Here is a 15986-nt window from a genome sequence, read left to right on the forward strand (position 1 = left end):
GCGAAGGGGGAGGCGGCGGCGTCCCGTCCGTTCCCCGAAGGGGGCGGCTGGGAAGTCTTCGGCCAGGTCGGACCGGCTCCACCCGAGCTAGGAGCAGCCCCAAAGGTCGCGCGAATTGTGCCACGCGTGCGGGAAACCAGACATAAACACCCTTCGGTCGCAGGTGGCGGGGAGCGGGCGGGCGGCCCGTCTTCTCCGGGGGCCATGCCCCTCCCTGGCGCCGCAGCCGCTCTGGGACAGCCCCCCCCCCTCCGCCCGCCCTCTCCCTGTAATTGCAAGGTCTCGGCTCCTCCGCTCCTCGCCCCAAACGGGAAGGGATAAGAAGGAGGCCGCTTGGAACGGCAGCGCCCGGACCTCTTCTGCCCCGCTGGCGCCTCCCTCTCCGTCCGGACCCTCCAGGATGGGCTCCAGGCTCCCCAGCTGCTTTCCACGCGCGAGACGCGGACGGTCGCGGCGGGCCGGCAAGACGGGCCAGGGAGACAGCCCGGAAGGTAAGGTGGCCGGGCGACGCCCTCCCTCCAGCCGGTCAAGCAGAGGCGGCGGGGGGGGGGGCAAGCCTTCACTTCTCTCTCCCGCCCCCCCCCCCAGCAGCCTCTGCCGATGATGGTCCCGACGTCGCGGCAGGCCGTGCAAGGTCCACCCCGTCCACCAGCAGCGAGGGTGACCCGCAGAGCGGCCGGGCGTACTTCAGCGGCAAAGCCCGGGTCTCCTTCCGTCACCAGCTCGACTCCGAGAGGGACTCCACCAGCTGATCCTCCCGAGCAGTTGGGCAGACCCAGGAATAAAAGGCACAGCCCTGACCGCCTCTTTTTTCTGTACTGCGCCCCAGGGGAGAATTGCTTCTGCAGGTCTCCTCCAGCCCTCCTGGCAGCAAGACCAGCAAGGCCCCCAAACCAAGCTCAGGGGGATGCACTCTGGCTCTCAAGGAAGGGGGGGGGAAGGGGGAGAACAGGGAACAACTCCTATTCAGAGATGCCAAGGAAAAGGCTACCTGGTGCAGAGCCAGCCCCCACCCCTCCTGCTGCAGGAGCAGTGGAAAACACAGCCCCTCCCGGGAAAGGCTCCTGCCGTTGGGCCTCACCTCCTGGTCTCTGCCAGAACAGGGTGGAGCTGCATGAACCCCAAGGAGTGTGCCCCCCCCATCTCAATGTAATCACAGCTGGGCGGCAATCAGGGCAACACAAGGAGGAGTAGGCAGAGCCCGCCTGGGGAGGGGGCCCACCCTCTGCTGGCAGTGCAGACAGGCAAGCAGTATTCACCTGATCCTTCCCCCCCATTAAGCCTATTTTCTGATTTTGCAAAATACCCCAAACAGGACCGGCAGAGCCTGATTAAGCCCCTTTAACCTTTAACCCCTTGGAAGGGGCTTGGCTGCTCCTGACTTAATGCCTTGTGTGAAAAACGCCATTTTCTGCCATGGAGAATGAAGACTAACCTCACTAGGAAGCTGTAGCAGAAGAACTGCTATTCCTACCCTGCAAGTCACAGGTGACCACCCCTCTCTGTCCATGTCCCCCCACCACAAGGACCAAGAGAAACCAGCAACCACACTCGATGGAGACTTTCTGCCTTTAATACCCACCAAAAACGCACAAAGACAAAATACATTCCCATCCCCAAGAGATGGAAGCAGGTCTGGATGTGGGGGGGGGGGAAAGAGAAACACTGCCTCCCACCCACCCATCTCAGACGGAGGAAAACCGGGGTAGTTCGTTGCCAAGAATGACCTTGCGCTCCACACCGTCCTTGGTGATGGCAGCCAAACGGATCACCCCGCCACTCGAGCCGTCGCGATCCATGGCCAGGGCAAGTGCTGCAAGGAGAGAAGGCAGGCAGAAGCAGTCACCCCCTTCCTCAGAAATAGGGGGCTCCCCTTTGGCGCTGGGGTCGGGGGCTCCTTACCATTGGCTGTGAAAGTCAGGCACTCCTCCTTACTCATTCCAGGCTTGTAAGAAACGTCCACAAAGCCGTATATGTAGGAACTGCCAGAGCCCCCGATGGAAAAGGGCTGGCGAACCATCATGCCCCCCATGGGGACAGAATACACCTGGAGGGGGTGGGAGGAAAGGTGCTGAGAGAGACCTTCTGCAGGGCAGCAGGAGGGCTGCTGGTCTGCCAGTATACACCCCGGGTCAACCCAGGGCAGCAGCTGGGTCCAGACGAACGCCCATCCACCCAGACAGGGCATCCTCCGGATAGGCGGGGGGGGGGGGGGCATCCAACATGCAGAGGCAAGGCTCAGCCCCCTCTGAGGCCAGGAAGCACATCGCTGCCCCTCACCTGTCCACCCTTGAGCCGGTCCCAGCCGGCCACCAGGATCCCGGCTGTCAGGTCCTCACGGTACCGATAACACATCTCCTTGAAAAGGTTGGCCGCCGTGTGCACCAGGGGCTGCTGGTCCAGCTCGATGCTGCAGGGAGAGGCGAGGGAGGATCACAGGCAGCCCCAGCGCCCCTTTCCATCCCCGGGACGTTCCTCCCCGCCCAGGCAGGGGCTCCTCCGCCAGACGGGGGGGGGGAGGCTTCCCCCGGGTGGTCCTGCCTCCCCCGTCGCGGAGCCCGCAGCGCCCCCCCCCACACACACCGCCCCACCTGTGGAAGCCCAGCTGGTAGGCGACGGCGTCGGCGATGGCCTGGGTGTCGGCGGCGGAGCCGGAGCGGCAGCAGAAGATGCGGTCGTGGATCTGGGTCAGCTTGTCCGTGACGCGGTTGGCGATGTAGGACCTGCGGGCGGCACAGCCGTCACCCCCGCCCGGGACCCCCGCCCGGGACCCCCGCCCGGCGCCCCCCGCCCGGCCACTCACCCGGTGGTGGTGCGGGAGTCCGCCCCGATGACCACGCCGCCCTCGAACTCCACGGCCATGATGGTGGTCTAGGGAGAGCCAGAGGGAGGAGGAGGAGGAGGGTCAGAGGGGGACCCGGCTGGGAAGGGGCTCCCCGGGCAGGACGCGCCCCCCCCGCCCTCACCCCGGTGCTCTCCGCCTGGTGGGTCCAGTCCGGGCAGCCGCCCGCCAGCCCCAGGCTCGGACCCGCCGCCCGCCCAGTCATCGCCATCGCTGCCGCCATCTTCCACCGAGCGCGACACTGGCGCAAAAACGCCGACGCTTTACGGCACGGCGCTTTACGGCACGCCGCCTGGAGAGAGGCCGAGCGGCGGTGCCCTGCAGGTCCTCTGGGCGGCGCTGGTGCGTTTGGTCGGGCTGCCGGGCCCGCCTCCCGCTCTGGCCTCTGCCGTTTCTATCTCTTTGGCCGATAGAGTCTCTGGAGGTATCCAGAGCGGCACCTTTTGGCTCGGGTCCTAAGACTTCCGGAGGCTCCTTGCACGGAAGCAGCGGAAGCGCGTCGTCGCCCACGCCTTCCCTGCAGTTCCGACCGCGGCGCGCGGCGTCCCTGCGAGCGGGTCTCGCGTAACGTGGGAACGGTCCGGAGTTCGGCGACACGCAAAACTGCAAAACGGTGTGTTTGCCACTCAGGATTAGAAGCCCTCTAAAAGGCAACCCCGCCGCGAGAGGAAGAGGCTGCTTTGGGGAGAACTGGCGGCTGTCTGCATCCCCAGCGCAACCAGGGAATTCTCGGGTGCAAGGGACCCTCGAGGTCATCTAGTCCACCACCAACCCCCGCCCAGGTTAGGGAGCCTCGGACGGCTGCCCAGACTTTGCCTGAAGGCCTTGAGCGGTGCGGGAAGAGTGGGGGATCTGCCCGAGCGCCTTCGGGTTCCTCCTCCCGCCTGGCCTCCAGGAGAGCCGGCATTGCCAAGGCAGCCTGGAGCAGGGCCGTCCCGGTGCGTCCGTCGGTTGATGCAGCCGCCGCAGCCCGAGATCGCCGCGACACACACACACACAAACACAAAGACACACACACAAACACAAAGACACACACACAGAGACACACACACACAAAGACACACACACACACAGACACACCCGCCCCTCTCCTCTTTCCCTTCTGCTTTTCCTGCCCTTGATTGCGGAATCCGGCATTTCCCACCACCGCCGAGTGACGTTTTGCTGGATTGGGTAATCTGGTAATCGCCCTATTCATCGGGTTTCAGACCCGCTGCGCGGTTTCCTTGTCTGGGATTTGAGTCGGGCTGTTTGGCCTGAAGCCCCCCCCCCCGCCCTCTCCGTTTCTTCTTACCTGTTAGAGCCGTGTCGTCTGTGCTCCAGTCTTCTGGCGCTTTCCCTGACTGCAGCATTTCTGAAAGGTTTCAGTCCGTGGTTCCGAGGCGACATCTGCCCCCTTAATTCTGTCCCTTTTGACCTGAATGTCTTGTCTGCTCCCCGCAGAGCCACTTTGGGTAAGTTGGGGCTGCCGGTTCCTTTCGTGAAAGAAGAGGAGCAGAACAGGAACTACACAGGTTGGCTTTCTCGCCATCTTTTCTAACCAGTGGTGGGTGGGCTTCCTTGATGGTCTTTCTGCCCCAAGAAGCCTTTTCTTACTTTTGCCATCGGTAGCAAGCCTCCTCTCGTGCTGAGCCTTCGCTTTCCTGATCCCAGCCTTGCAGATTCAGCCTGTTCCCTGATGTGCTGCATTTGTTATCTGTCCGTTTTTGATGATTATTCTTTTTGTTTGTTTTTCACAGCAACCGCCTGGTCTTATCAGGCATCTCCCTTCAGTAATAATTCTGTTTGGGCCTCAGTTATCTGGGAGGAGGTTTTGAAGTATTTATACCAGGACTACCCGATTCTTTAATAGTTTTGTTCCCTAGGCCATCCGCCTAGTAAACTCGCAAGATTCGCTTTTCTCGCCATGCACACGTATACATAACCCAAACTAGACTGTATATATGTGGGTATATGCATAATTCTGTATGTATTTATTTAAATCATTTATGTAGTGTATATCGGAGGCGGTGACCCATTGAGAGCTGAATGCAATGAAATTTCATTTTAATGTATGCCGATTAGTTTACGTTTAAAGTGACAATAAAGTTATTATTCTATCTATACTATTCTTCTGAACTATTTTTCTCTTGAGGGTTTCCACCTGCGGAATCCTTCCTACTTTTATTTTAAGCTGGTTGAAGTCGGCCCTCTTGAAATCCGATTTATGGCCAGGGGCCCAGCTGAAGCCTGAATATGGTGTGTGAACCCTGCCTCCAACCTCAACCCCGTCCCTCTATGCCGGAGGCCTCCCAGCACCTAAGTTGGACGTTGAAAGTAGTGATTGCAAGAACCAGTCGATCCAGCAACCAGACAGACACCCCAAGGAAAAGCCAGCTGGCAAGAGGGCTGTCTCTGCCTGGGTCAGAGAGCACTGCTCGGTTCCCTGCACACACAGCCCAGCCCCTGCATCCTGCCCTTTCCCAGCCTGGGGGGCAAGCGGCGTCCAGATGCAGCCCAGCCCAGTGGGGGGCTCTCCAACCCATCCATGGGGTGCACGGCATGCAGGGTGCTTCCACTTGCTGTACAGATGTCAAAGGCCTGGGTTGGGCCAGCAGAGCGCAGTCACCAGGCATACTTAGTGCTCGGTTCCTGGGTGGGTAAATTCTCCCAAGTTCGCTTATTAACATCTCCCCCTCCCCAGAACGATCTTCCGCTGGGTCCCCCCAGGCACAAAAGGGGGCTGCTGTCTGGGTGGTCCATGGGGCAGGAACAGCCCCCTCCAAGCCACTTTCTGCCCGGGAGAGCAGATCTCATCGGTCCTGGCAGGGGGGCAGCCTGTCCCTAGGGCAGCTCCAGCATCCCATGGGCAGAGTAGACCTCCTGGGTGACGTTGTAGACCCGGCCCAGGCTTTTCACCGTGGTCAGGACAACGGCGCCAGTGGCCGGCTTCTCCTGCGCGATGATGTGGTAGAGCTCCTGGCGGGAGGGCATAGCCAGGAAGGCCAGGGCGACGGCCTGCTGCACCCACCAGCTGTGATACGGGGCGAGGGCCACCTGGTAGGCCTCCGCACACATCCGGGAAGATTTCTCGTCCTTCTGGCTAGTCCCCAGTTTGTGCAGGAAAAGCTCCAGCCACTTCAGGGCGCGATGGAGGCGCAGTAGCGTCCGGCACCCCGAGGGAGGCTGATGGGCCGGCAGGGACTGGAAGCCCACCAAGCCGGAGGCCAGCTCAAAGTCCACCATAGATTGCAGGGAGCGGTAGTGGAGGCCGTGCGGCCCCTCCTGATGCCGCTGCAGGATGCTGATCTTGGACTCCGTCTCCCGGGAGATCAGCCCAAACGCTCTGCCCAGCGCGTCCAGGAACCTGCAAAGGACAGCAGTGGCTGCAGCTAGGGACACCCCTCCGCCCACCCCACGGCCAGCTGAAGTCCACAGGCTTCCCCTCCCAGTGCTGCCAGCCCTGCAGAGAAAGAGGGGCCGGTGACTCTCAACCCAGATGGCAGGCTCCTGGCCGGAGTGGGCCAAGGATGCTGCTGAGGCACACAGCTGGAGGGAGCCATGCGAGGGGGAGAGCCGAGAGGGAAGGCCCCCAGACAGCCCCCTTCTCTTTCAGGAAGGAGATGAGAAGAAGGAACGCCAGAGATAAAGCGGGGGTGCTGGTGGTGGTGTGTGTGTGTGTGTGTGTGTCCAGCCAGGTTCGGATTGCTGAGGCTCTCTTGCCTTGGCCAAGGAGGCCCCCTGGCATCCAGCGCGGCTTCTGCGGGTGCCCTCAGAGGGAGAAGCCACTTTTGGGGTGGGCAGTTGGCAGAAAGGATGCCGCTGGCCTTGGGTGCTCCCCAGCTCTCCCCGTGTCCTGCCTTTGGGGTCCAGACCTCCCGGGACCCCCGTTGTTGCGCAAGAGGTAAATGCCGCCCCCCCCTTTGCCGTCCTCACTTGAGCAGCTCTCTCCATCCCTGCAGGTATTCTTGGAGGAGGATTTCGCCCCGGGGGGAGAGGCTGGCCGAAAAAGCCCTTTGCAGGTGCCTGATGTCAAACTCTTCGCCCTGGAGAGGGAGGGGGGGTGTTGGGGTCCGGGCAGGCGCAGGCGCAGGTGCAGGTGCAGGCGCAGGGCCGGGCTGCAAGAAGACAAACAAGGAAGTGCTGGGGGTGGGTGGGGCGGTGCGGGAGTGAAAGGATTAAGCTCCCCCTCAGAGATCCATATCACTTAACCCCCCTTCCTGTGGTTTTAAATTCCATTCCTCCCCCGCCCCCCACTTACCAGTTGGGAAACCCACAGTCCCAAATACCGTCCGGGCCATTTCCTGTTCCAGCTGACCCTCCATATGGAGGGCAGTTCGGATTTCCCACCATCTGTCCATCAACTTTAATCCAACCTTGGTGGGATTTCAACGGCAGTGAGGGGGGGGGGAAATTCCAGGGGGAATTGGCCCTCCCACCCCCCAATTATTGGGCCTGATGGTCCCTCAACTGCAGCAAGACTCCAGAGGGACTTTAGCCACCCTCCCAGCCAAGGGGGAAGAAGATACAGCCCCCCCCCGTGAACTGAGCTGCCCTGCTCTTCCTCTCACCTCTTCCTCCTCCTCCTCCTCCTCCTTGGGCAGCGTCTCCCCGGGCCACGGGCACCGATGCCCCCCCCGGACACAGGCAGCCAGAGAGAGCTTTGCTGCGGGACGAGACACACAGGGCGGGTGAGCTGCAGCCTGGACACTCCCTGCCCAGCCCCCCCCCGCCCAGTTCCAGACTTACGGAGGTGCCAGCCGGAGAGGTAGACCAGGAGGAGGAGGAGGAAGAGCCCCAGGAGGAGCAGCAGCTGGCAGGAGCGCAGGGGAGCCCCAGCGAGAGCCCCCATTCCCAGCCTCTTGCCTCCTCCGGGCGGGACCAGCCCGGCCTTTGCACCCTGCCCTCCGCCCTCTCTTCCAGCCGAGATAAGGAGGGTGACTAAGGGGGGGGCGAGGGAGGGCCGAGCTGGGCGGCTCCGAGGGGGCCCCTCAGCAGGGCACTCAGCCTTCCTTGGGCTGGCTGGGAACTGGCGGGCAGAGGGCCGGTGGCCCCCCAGGCATCTGGAAGGGCTGCTGGGACTCTTCAGGGGGAGGGGCTGGGGGAGGGCCAGGGGGTCAGGGCTGACCCTCAGAAGGGAGGTGTTGGGCAGGGAACCCAAGTGGGGTGGTCCAATTGGAACCCATGGCCCCTGGAAAAGGGGCTGCCGGAACCTCTGGATTTGGGGGAAATGGGGCTGTGATCACGGACCGAGCCCTGGACAGGAGGGGGCTTTGCTGGACAAGTGCCAGTCTCTCCGGGCCACCCACCCCTTTTTGACCCCCTTTGTGGGAGCAGGGCACCAAACGAGGCCCACTGAGTCCCATTTGAGGCTTCCAGACCTTCCTGGCGTAACCACCTCCTTTTCACCCCCCCCAGCTGATCGGGCTGGCCAAGCTGGGCGTAGGAGACAGTGCCCAGCAGGCCTCAGAAATGGCACTTTGATGGCCACTTCCCCCCCACCACCACCCCTGGACTGAAACGGGCTGCTTCCCTCCCTGGAGTCTCTGGAGTTGGACGCTGCCTCTGCTTTAGTTCATCATTTTATTTGGGGTGTGTGTGTGTGTGTGTGTGTTGGCTGAGCAGCATTTCTGATTTTTAGCTGCCAGAGTGCTCGGGAGGGGTGGCATAGAAATCAAGCACTCCCCGTGGCTCTGGCACACCTGCCAGGAGAGCCAGGCAGAGCGATGGGGGCCGGCAGCCCCACAGGCCCAGGGGGTGCTCTCCGCCTGGGGAGCCCTTCAGCGGCGCCCGGCTCGGCCACAGAGCAGAGGTGGAGCTGAGGGAAGGAGAGGCTGGGCCAGGGCCGGAGGGAGCCGTGCCACACGTGCAAAGGGCGTGAGAGCAGCCCCAGGACTGGCCGGGAAGGCCCTGGCAGCCCGGCTCAGCCAGGTGGGCCGGGGACGAGGGGCCAGACGGGGCCACAGACGGGGCCACACTGGATCTGAGGCTGCCCTGGGCAGGGCTGGGGTGGGGAGGGGGCTGAAGAAGGGAAGCATCCCAGGAGGCGATTGGGGGGGGGGAGGCACCATGATGTCGCCTGCCTGGAAGTTGAGCTGCAGAACCTCCGGGGAGCTGCTGCCCCTGGAAAGAGCCGGAAACGGGTTTGTGCCAGGACGGAAGGGAAGGGAGGGGCACCTGATGGGGCACCCGACATTTCAAAGCACGGACTTTAGCAATGGACACCCCCCCCGGAGCCCCACCAGGGAGGAGAAGGACGGGCTGTCACACTCCACTGGGGGGAGATGTAGTTCCCCACCTCGGTGGGCCAAGATCCGACCCACCACTCATGCGCCCTCGCAAGACGTTCCTACTTGACGATGCATCAGGACTTGGAGGTGGACCCCCCACCCCACCCCCGTGATGGCCATGCCCCCTTCTGGCACCGGGAGGTTCCTGAATGAGACCAGTGGGAGGGAATCCTCCGAGGACCCCCGAGGTCCCCACTGCGGCTTCTCTCCCACCAGTGACTCCAGAGCGCCCGGAAGTGGTCATCAGGGCCACTGGCCCATCCCCCGCCACCTGCAGCCTTGGGGCACAAGCTGGGAAGCAGCCCAGGGGGGTCAAGGTGTGCTCAGAAAGGCTGGGCAGCTGGAGGGGCCCAGGGTGGGGCGGGGGCTTCTGCTCTAACCCAGCTCCTGGCCGGGAGAAACAGCTGGAAGCCCCCCTGAGGTCTCTCAGGGTCTCTGAATTGGCTGAGCCCAGCCCGTGTTGGCTGGCAGGGGTCTCCTCCCTGGGAGGGGGGCAGCCTTTGTGGTCTGCAAAACATTGGCCCGCCTTAGGGGGGGAGGGCAGGGCGCCCTCGGGCAGTTATTTTGATTTTGATTTGATTTGATTTGATTAAATTTATATGCCGCCCTTCTCCCTGAAGACTCAGGGCGTCTCACAATAATAATTAAAAATATAAGAGTAAAAAATTTAAAAGAGAATTAAACAATAAATGCAAAATTACAAGACAATTTAACCCAGTAAAAAGCCTAATTAAAAACCGTAGTCAGTCCAGGCCCGCTTGTTGCTTATGATGCCACCCCTCCCTCATTCGAAACCCACCATAAACATTACCCCCGCCTCAGGGAGAACTTGGCCTGTCCAGCCCATTGTAGCATTTAGGCGTTTTTAGCTCCTCAGTGTGTAGGATAAAATGGGAGGGGCTGTAGCCCTCCCCCCTCCGGACTCAGCCCCTCCCCCTCCCCGGTGTTTTTACCCAATCCCTCTTAAAACCATCCAAACCGCCAGTTGCCGCCTGATTCGAGGGTAGCCATTGGGCAGGTATTTTGGTGCCCACCTGCTTTCCAGAGCCTGATCGTCATGGGGTGGGGTGGGGTGGGGGGTCCCAAGTCCCAGCATTGGCAGAGAGAGAGGGACACACACACACACACACACACCCCTGGCCAGGTGAGAGTCCAAACAGCTCCATTTGCTCCCTTGGGTCTGAGCTGACTTTCCTGTCAGGGCCCCCCAGAGCCCCCAGCCCCTTGCAGTGCCTTTGGCCGCCCCTCTGGGACCTGCCCACCCAGGCCGGCGAGATGGCTGGGCCAGGAAAGGCGGGGGCTTCCCAGGCCCCAGAGGGAGCGCCCAGTGGGCCTCCTGCCAATCCGGCCTTTGTCTCCTTCCTGGCAAAGGGTTCAAGAGGTGGGGTTGGGTTCCTGCACCTGTTTTGTTCTGCCTAATCCTAACCGGTTGAACCTGTCCCCTTCGGCAGCCCAGGTGGGGTCTCGGAGGCCACTTGATCCTGACCGCCCACCCACCCCTTTTTGGCAAGAGGCTATAAAAGCAGAGCAAGGGCACCCCCAGGCAGATGCTGCTGGTCACCATGGCTGCTCTCAGGCTGTGGCTCTTGGCGGCAGCCCTGGCGGGGACTGGCGCTGTCCCAGAAAGCTGGCCTGCCATTGGGGTGTCCAACGGTGGTCCCTGGGGTCCTTGGGCCTGGCAGGAAATGTGCCCCCGAGGGACCTATGCCACGGGATTCAGCCTCAAGGTACTCTCCCCTCTTCTGCCCCTCCTCTGCCCCTGGATTGGGGGCCAGTCCCAGGTCCTGCTTGAAGAGGGGGGGGGTGAGCCCAGGGGAAGAAGCATGGAGGGAGGGGGGTAAGGGGGTCATTCCAGGGAATGCAGACCGACCAGGCGAGGGGAGGCACCGCTGAACGCTCCGAGAACCTACAGAGCAATTTCTTAGTTGCCACCCACCCTCAGGTTATCAACCCCTTCCCCATTTTCCTGACTTGGCAAGCGGCTTGCGTACAACCTGCTTCTTGACCCTGACTCGCCTGACCCCCGGCCTCCCCCCTCAAGTGGCCATTCCCTGGAAGTCCCTCGTGGCTGGAGCGTCCCTCCTCCGTCTCTCTTGCTGTCCAGGTGGAGCCTTATCAAGGGAAGGCGAAAGACGACACGGCCCTGAACGGCATCCGGCTGCACTGCGTGGGTGGCAGTCACGGTGTGAAGCCTGAGGCCAAAACGGTGGAGTCCCAGAGCAACGTGTGAGTCAGTCCCCCCCTTTCCCGGCCCTTTCACTGCCCTTCTCCTCCTTGCTCCTCGGCCCCAGGGCAGGCAGAGTGGATCTCGCCTCCTGCCTGGCTGTGTTAATCCCTGGCCCCAGCTTTACATCAGTGTGTGTGTGTGTCTGTGTGTGTGTGCGCGTGTGCGCACCCGCCCAGGAGAATTTCCTGCACTCAGAAAAGGCGCATGCAATCAGCAGAGCTCCAGGATGCCCAGGCAAGGCCACTCCTGGGACTGGGGGGTGGGCAAGTGGGCCTCTTCCATGGGAAGCCCGGCAGCGCGAGAGAGGAGGTGGCGCAAGGTGGCAGGAGGGTTGCCACAATTTAGTCCTTCTCGCCTCTGCCTCCCCTCAGGTGGGGCCACTGGAATGCCCCAGTCTGGTGCCCCCCGGGCAGCTACCTGACCGGCTTCTCCCTGCGGGTGGAGCGTGTCCGGCGTGGCGTCAGCGACTACATGGGCGCCACCAACATCCGCTTCCTCTGCTCGGACGGGAGGGTCCTGGAGGGGCAAGGCCTGCCCTGGGGGGAGTACGGAGCCTGGAGCCCCTCCTGCCGCAAGGGCCTCTGTGGGATCCAGACCAAGCAGGAAGCCATCCGGGGCGCCCTGAGGGATGACTCTGCCCTCAACGACGTCCGGTTCCTCTGCTGCACCGAGTGAGCAGACGGAGGCCTCGGCCGGATCCCCAGCAGCAGCGGGTGAGTGGTCAGCGTGGTCTGGCTCAAACATGCACCCCCCGTGGCCCCCTCTGGCCCCACTTTGCTCCAGCCCCTCCTCTGCAGGGACAGGAAGCAGGACAGGAGCCCACAGAGGCCCCGGGGAGGGGGGCTCCTCCCCCTCCTCCCCCTTTCCAGGCCTCCACACAGCCACAAGAAAGGCCACAGCAGTTCCACCGTCCAGCAGCCCCCCCTGCCCCCTCCTTCCCTTCACTGGGGAGAGTGGGAGTCACCGCTTTTGGGGAAAAAACCCCCAGAGCTCCCCTTTCCCTGCCGCAGAGGGGCTCTGCCCCGGAGCGCCCAGCAGGTCCTTTCCGCCCCCCCCAGACCAGATGCCCTCAGCTCAGCGACCGGCTGCTGCTTCTGGCCCCAGGAGCCCCTGGGGGTCCCTCAGCCCTACAAGGAAGAGGGTCTCTCTGCCCCCGCCTGGGCCCCTCCCAGCCCCTCCTCCGCTCACCATCGGCCTTTTCTCCACAGGTCCCACCGCCCCCCGCCCCCAAGGCCCCCCCTCTTCTGCCCAAGAAGCTTCGGAGTGGCTGCAGCAGAGAGACTTTTATTTCGGGGTCTTCCAATAAACCTTCACGATTGCACCCCTGCTGGCTGAGAGACTGGGGAGGGGGCGAGTGGGTGGAGGAGTGGATGTTGGCGCTCCCGTCAGTCAGCGGGTCGGTCGGTCGGTGGGCCGGTGGGTCTCACAGGCCTTCCCCCTGCCAGGGGAGCCAAAAGGCAGTGCCAGTTACAGGGGTGGCAAAGAAGGGCGGAGAGTCTCATGCAGGGAGAGCCTCCCCCCCAGACGCTTGCAAGCCCCCCACGCAAGTCAGCAAGCGGGGTGGGGGCTGCCTGGGGCTTTGTTCCCAGGGAGTCCGCCTCACTCCCCCCATCTCCTGACCCCCAGCCCCTCCCTCCTGCCCACCCCCCAGGCCCCTTCTTCGCCGCCCACTTACGGCTCGGTCGTCGTCTTTGCGGCAGTCGCCACAGACGGTGCCCAGGAGGCCGTTGACCACTTGGATGCCGCACAGCACCATCTCCAGCAGGCTCAGCCCAAGCAGGATGGAGAAGAGCACGATGTGCCAGAGTACGATGGAGGGGGGGTTCAGGCACACCTCCCACATTGTCTTGTTTTGAAGATAGTTGTCACTGTGGGGGAGGGGAGAGCTCAGATCCGGAAGGCTGCCCCCCAGGGCAGAAGACTGGCCCACGGCTCAGCCTTGGCAGAAGCCTCGCCAGCCATGGGTCGGGTGGGCCGGGGGGGGCTTCCTGTCCCCCAGCCAGCCCGCTCACCTGAGACCCTTGAAGGGGGATTCCCACTTCTGGAGAGCCGTCTCACACAGGGGCCCGTCAGCCAGTGCGGTGGAGGAGACCACCAGGCAGTAGAAGGCGCCCAGCCCCCCGAAGATGGAGCAGAAGACGGAGCGCAGCATCTGCCGTGGGACAGGGACAGGGGGTGGGGGAGGGCTCGCCCCTCTGGCTCTCCCCTCTCGCACCGCACCCTCCGGCCCTCCCTGGCAGCCCTGGGCCCTGAGCCAAGGGGGGCAGGCCGGGGGCACCCAGCCGCCAGCTTTGCCAGGCAGAGCAATGGGAAACCAGGCGAGCCGATTCCGCTCTGGGGAAGGCTCCGGTAACAGAACACGGCACGTCTGAAATTGAAAACTTTCCTCTGCTTTACCACCTGAGACACTTGGGGGGGGTGTCCCTTCTGAGCCCCTTCCTCCACCCCTTGGGTGGCTGTGGGGCTTTGCCCTCTCCTATCTGGGCAGACCCCAGGGAGCAGCTCCGCACCCCCTCTGGAAGATGCTTCCCATGCGCCTTTGCCTAGCCTGCCCCCCCCATCCGTCTCGTGTTGCCGGCAGCTGCTTTTGCCTGGTAGGCTTTGAAGGCCGCCCCACACAGAAGAGGGGGGGCCCTGGGCAGGATTCTCATAAGCTGTGACATCCCTGCCAGCCAGCACCCCATTTTCCAGATGAGCCGAGGTGGCTTGGCTGAGCCCCCCGTGCCCCAGGAATAGCCAATTCCTACCTGTGTTAGCCCACCTGGCTTCGGCATGAACTCCCCAGGACCCCACCAATGGCAAGCCCACCTTGGGGCCGAGCCTGGCCAAAGCCCGGCCCACTTTGGGGTTCGGCGTCACAGGGACCCAGGGAATTCTACCTACCCGGCAGCGGTTCCCGCAGCATCCGTAGCCGCAGCATCCCTTCCCGCCGGCCCGCACGGAGGAGCAGCCGGTGCAGAGGACCTGCGGAGAGGGAAGGTGGCTGGCCTGGAGACGCCCCTTTGCCCCGACACCCCCTCGAGGAAGGCTGAAGCCAGGCCGCCATGGCACGCAGCACTCCCCACTCTCCCGGGAGTGTCACCGGCTGGCACCGAGGGCCGAGCCCAGCGCCTGGCTCAAAGTCCAGAAGGAGCAGAGCTGAGCTTTGGGGAGAACCGGCCGGCCCAGCACAGCCCTTTTGGCTGAGGGAGGGGGCGGGGGGGTCAGAGTCACGCCCTTGTGGGCTTTCTCCCAGCAAAGGGTGTAGAGGCAGATGGGGTAGGGGTCTCCCTCCCCCCCAAGGCTCCCCCTTGCCCTGGCAATCCAGGAAATGTCTTGCCCCACCCTGGAGCATCAGCCTGGCGCGCTCCGTGCCCCTCTGAACTCTCCCCTGCTCTTTGCTTCCCAGCTCAAGTAAGCGAGCCATCCTTTGCCCCTCCTCGCCCTGCTCTCCGCCCATGGCAGCTCCTGAGAGGCCAGGAAGACCCCTGGACGAAGCACCCGCCCCATCCGGGCCACTCACCATCAGCCCCCCGCCGATGACGCCCCCCATGAGCCAGGCCTGCTTGGTGATGTGGTCCGGCGTCCACTCCCTCTGAGCGTTGGGGAAGAGCAGCAGCAGGTTGGCCGCAATGCAGCCCAGGGCCGCAGCCACCAGGGTGAGGCCCAGCAGGCGGGAGCATTTCCCGGTGCACATGGTGCGCAGCGCCCGGGGCAGAGCGAGAGAGCGAGAGAGAGCTTGTTTGCTCAGATCGCTCGGCCAAAGGGCTCCTCTGCGTGCGGCACTCCACCCACCGGAGTCTGGCCGCTTCTTCCTCTTCCACGCCAGGTGGCCCCAAGCGCTGGGAGGGGCCTGAGGGCCCCACAGCAGCCCTTCCAGATTCAGGGTTGGCATCTGCCCTGTTCGGGGCAGTCTGTGCCAGCCCAGGAGTGCCAAGGGGAGCCGTAGCGCTGCAGCTTTCAAGAATCTGGAGCCCTGCTGGGTGGCTCGGGGGCAGGAGGGGGGTCTGGCTGGGACTTCCTTTGGTCAGTGAGACCAGGACATCCTCGGTCCTTCTGGAGAAGAGGGTCTCCGGTCAGCGTCTTCGGGCCGTCTGCTCACCACAGCCCCCTCCACGCCCCCTTCGATGCCACTGAGACCCTCTCGGCTTCCCCAGGTCTCCCACCCCATTTTCAAGAGCCGGTCGGGGTGTGTGTGTGTGTGGGTGGCATGTTTGGGCATCGGTTGTTCACCCTCCGCTGGGCAAATGCCAGGACCTCCCTCGAGGGCCGTGGTGGGTCTAAGGAGGGGGAGGTGATGAGAGTCCAGGCCTCCCGTCTGAGCTGGGAGGGGGACCGTGTGGCCCTTTCCCTGCTTTGGGGTCTCAGCCAGTGGAGGGCCCCATTTCATGCAGGGGGGCACGTTCCCTTCTGTCGGGGGGGTTCTGATGCACTCTGCCTGTGGCCGACAGAGGAGAGGGATGGCCTGTTCCTTCCCTGGGGAGACACTGGCCGAGGGGGGGCTGCTGGGCCACGAAAGACCTGCCTGGGGCCTGCCTGGGGCCTCAAATCCCATCCATCAAGCAGGAGCCCCCGGGGCCCCAGGGGAGGAAGACCCATGCCACCCCTACCCCCATTGCTCTCCATGGTTTCCCAGGCCGGCTGGGGACGATCCCCGACAAGCAACCCA

At 63.3% G+C, this 15986-nt stretch overlaps 4 protein-coding genes across 4 annotated transcripts; 1 reads left to right on the forward strand and 3 right to left on the reverse strand.

The window, feature by feature from the left end:
- The first annotated feature begins 280 nt into the window (after nucleotides 1-280).
- LOC308676244 (uncharacterized protein C17orf114 homolog) lies at nucleotides 281-759 on the forward strand. The gene is made up of 2 exons (XM_081342060.1): nucleotides 281-491; nucleotides 592-759. Exons 1-2 carry the CDS (start codon nucleotides 401-403, stop codon nucleotides 750-752), a joined length of 252 nt encoding a protein of 83 aa, XP_081198186.1. The 5' UTR covers nucleotides 281-400; the 3' UTR covers nucleotides 753-759.
- A 798-nt stretch (nucleotides 760-1557) lies between these two features.
- Nucleotides 1558-3137, reverse strand: PSMB6 (proteasome 20S subunit beta 6). Its single transcript, XM_081342906.1, has 6 exons — nucleotides 2967-3137; nucleotides 2804-2871; nucleotides 2592-2723; nucleotides 2281-2410; nucleotides 1903-2047; nucleotides 1558-1813 (listed from the first exon to the last, which is right to left on the reverse strand). Exons 1-6 carry the CDS (start codon nucleotides 3063-3065, stop codon nucleotides 1686-1688), a joined length of 702 nt encoding a protein of 233 aa, XP_081199032.1. The 5' UTR covers nucleotides 3066-3137; the 3' UTR covers nucleotides 1558-1685.
- A 2528-nt stretch (nucleotides 3138-5665) lies between these two features.
- On the reverse strand, nucleotides 5666-8187 carry LOC308676474 (uncharacterized protein; the record flags this gene model as incomplete). The annotated part of the gene is given in 5 exon segments (XM_081342288.1): nucleotides 5666-6188; nucleotides 6758-6921; nucleotides 7393-7553; nucleotides 7556-8036; nucleotides 8131-8187. Coding segments are annotated over 5 exon segments (1386 nt in total).
- Nucleotides 8188-12761: 4574 nt separating this feature from the next.
- On the reverse strand, nucleotides 12762-15014 carry TM4SF5 (transmembrane 4 L six family member 5; the record flags this gene model as incomplete). The annotated part of the gene is made up of 5 exons (XM_081342289.1): nucleotides 12762-12776; nucleotides 13014-13206; nucleotides 13351-13490; nucleotides 14222-14302; nucleotides 14841-15014. The coding sequence occupies 5 exons, from the start codon at nucleotides 15012-15014 to the stop codon at nucleotides 12762-12764; spliced, it is 603 nt and encodes a 200-aa protein (XP_081198415.1).
- Nucleotides 15015-15986: the final 972 nt, after the last annotated feature.

The sequence above is a fragment of the Vipera berus genome (genome assembly GCF_964194415.1).
Source record: "Vipera berus genome assembly, chromosome: W".
In the NCBI taxonomy this organism is placed as follows: domain Eukaryota; kingdom Metazoa; phylum Chordata; class Lepidosauria; order Squamata; family Viperidae; genus Vipera; species Vipera berus.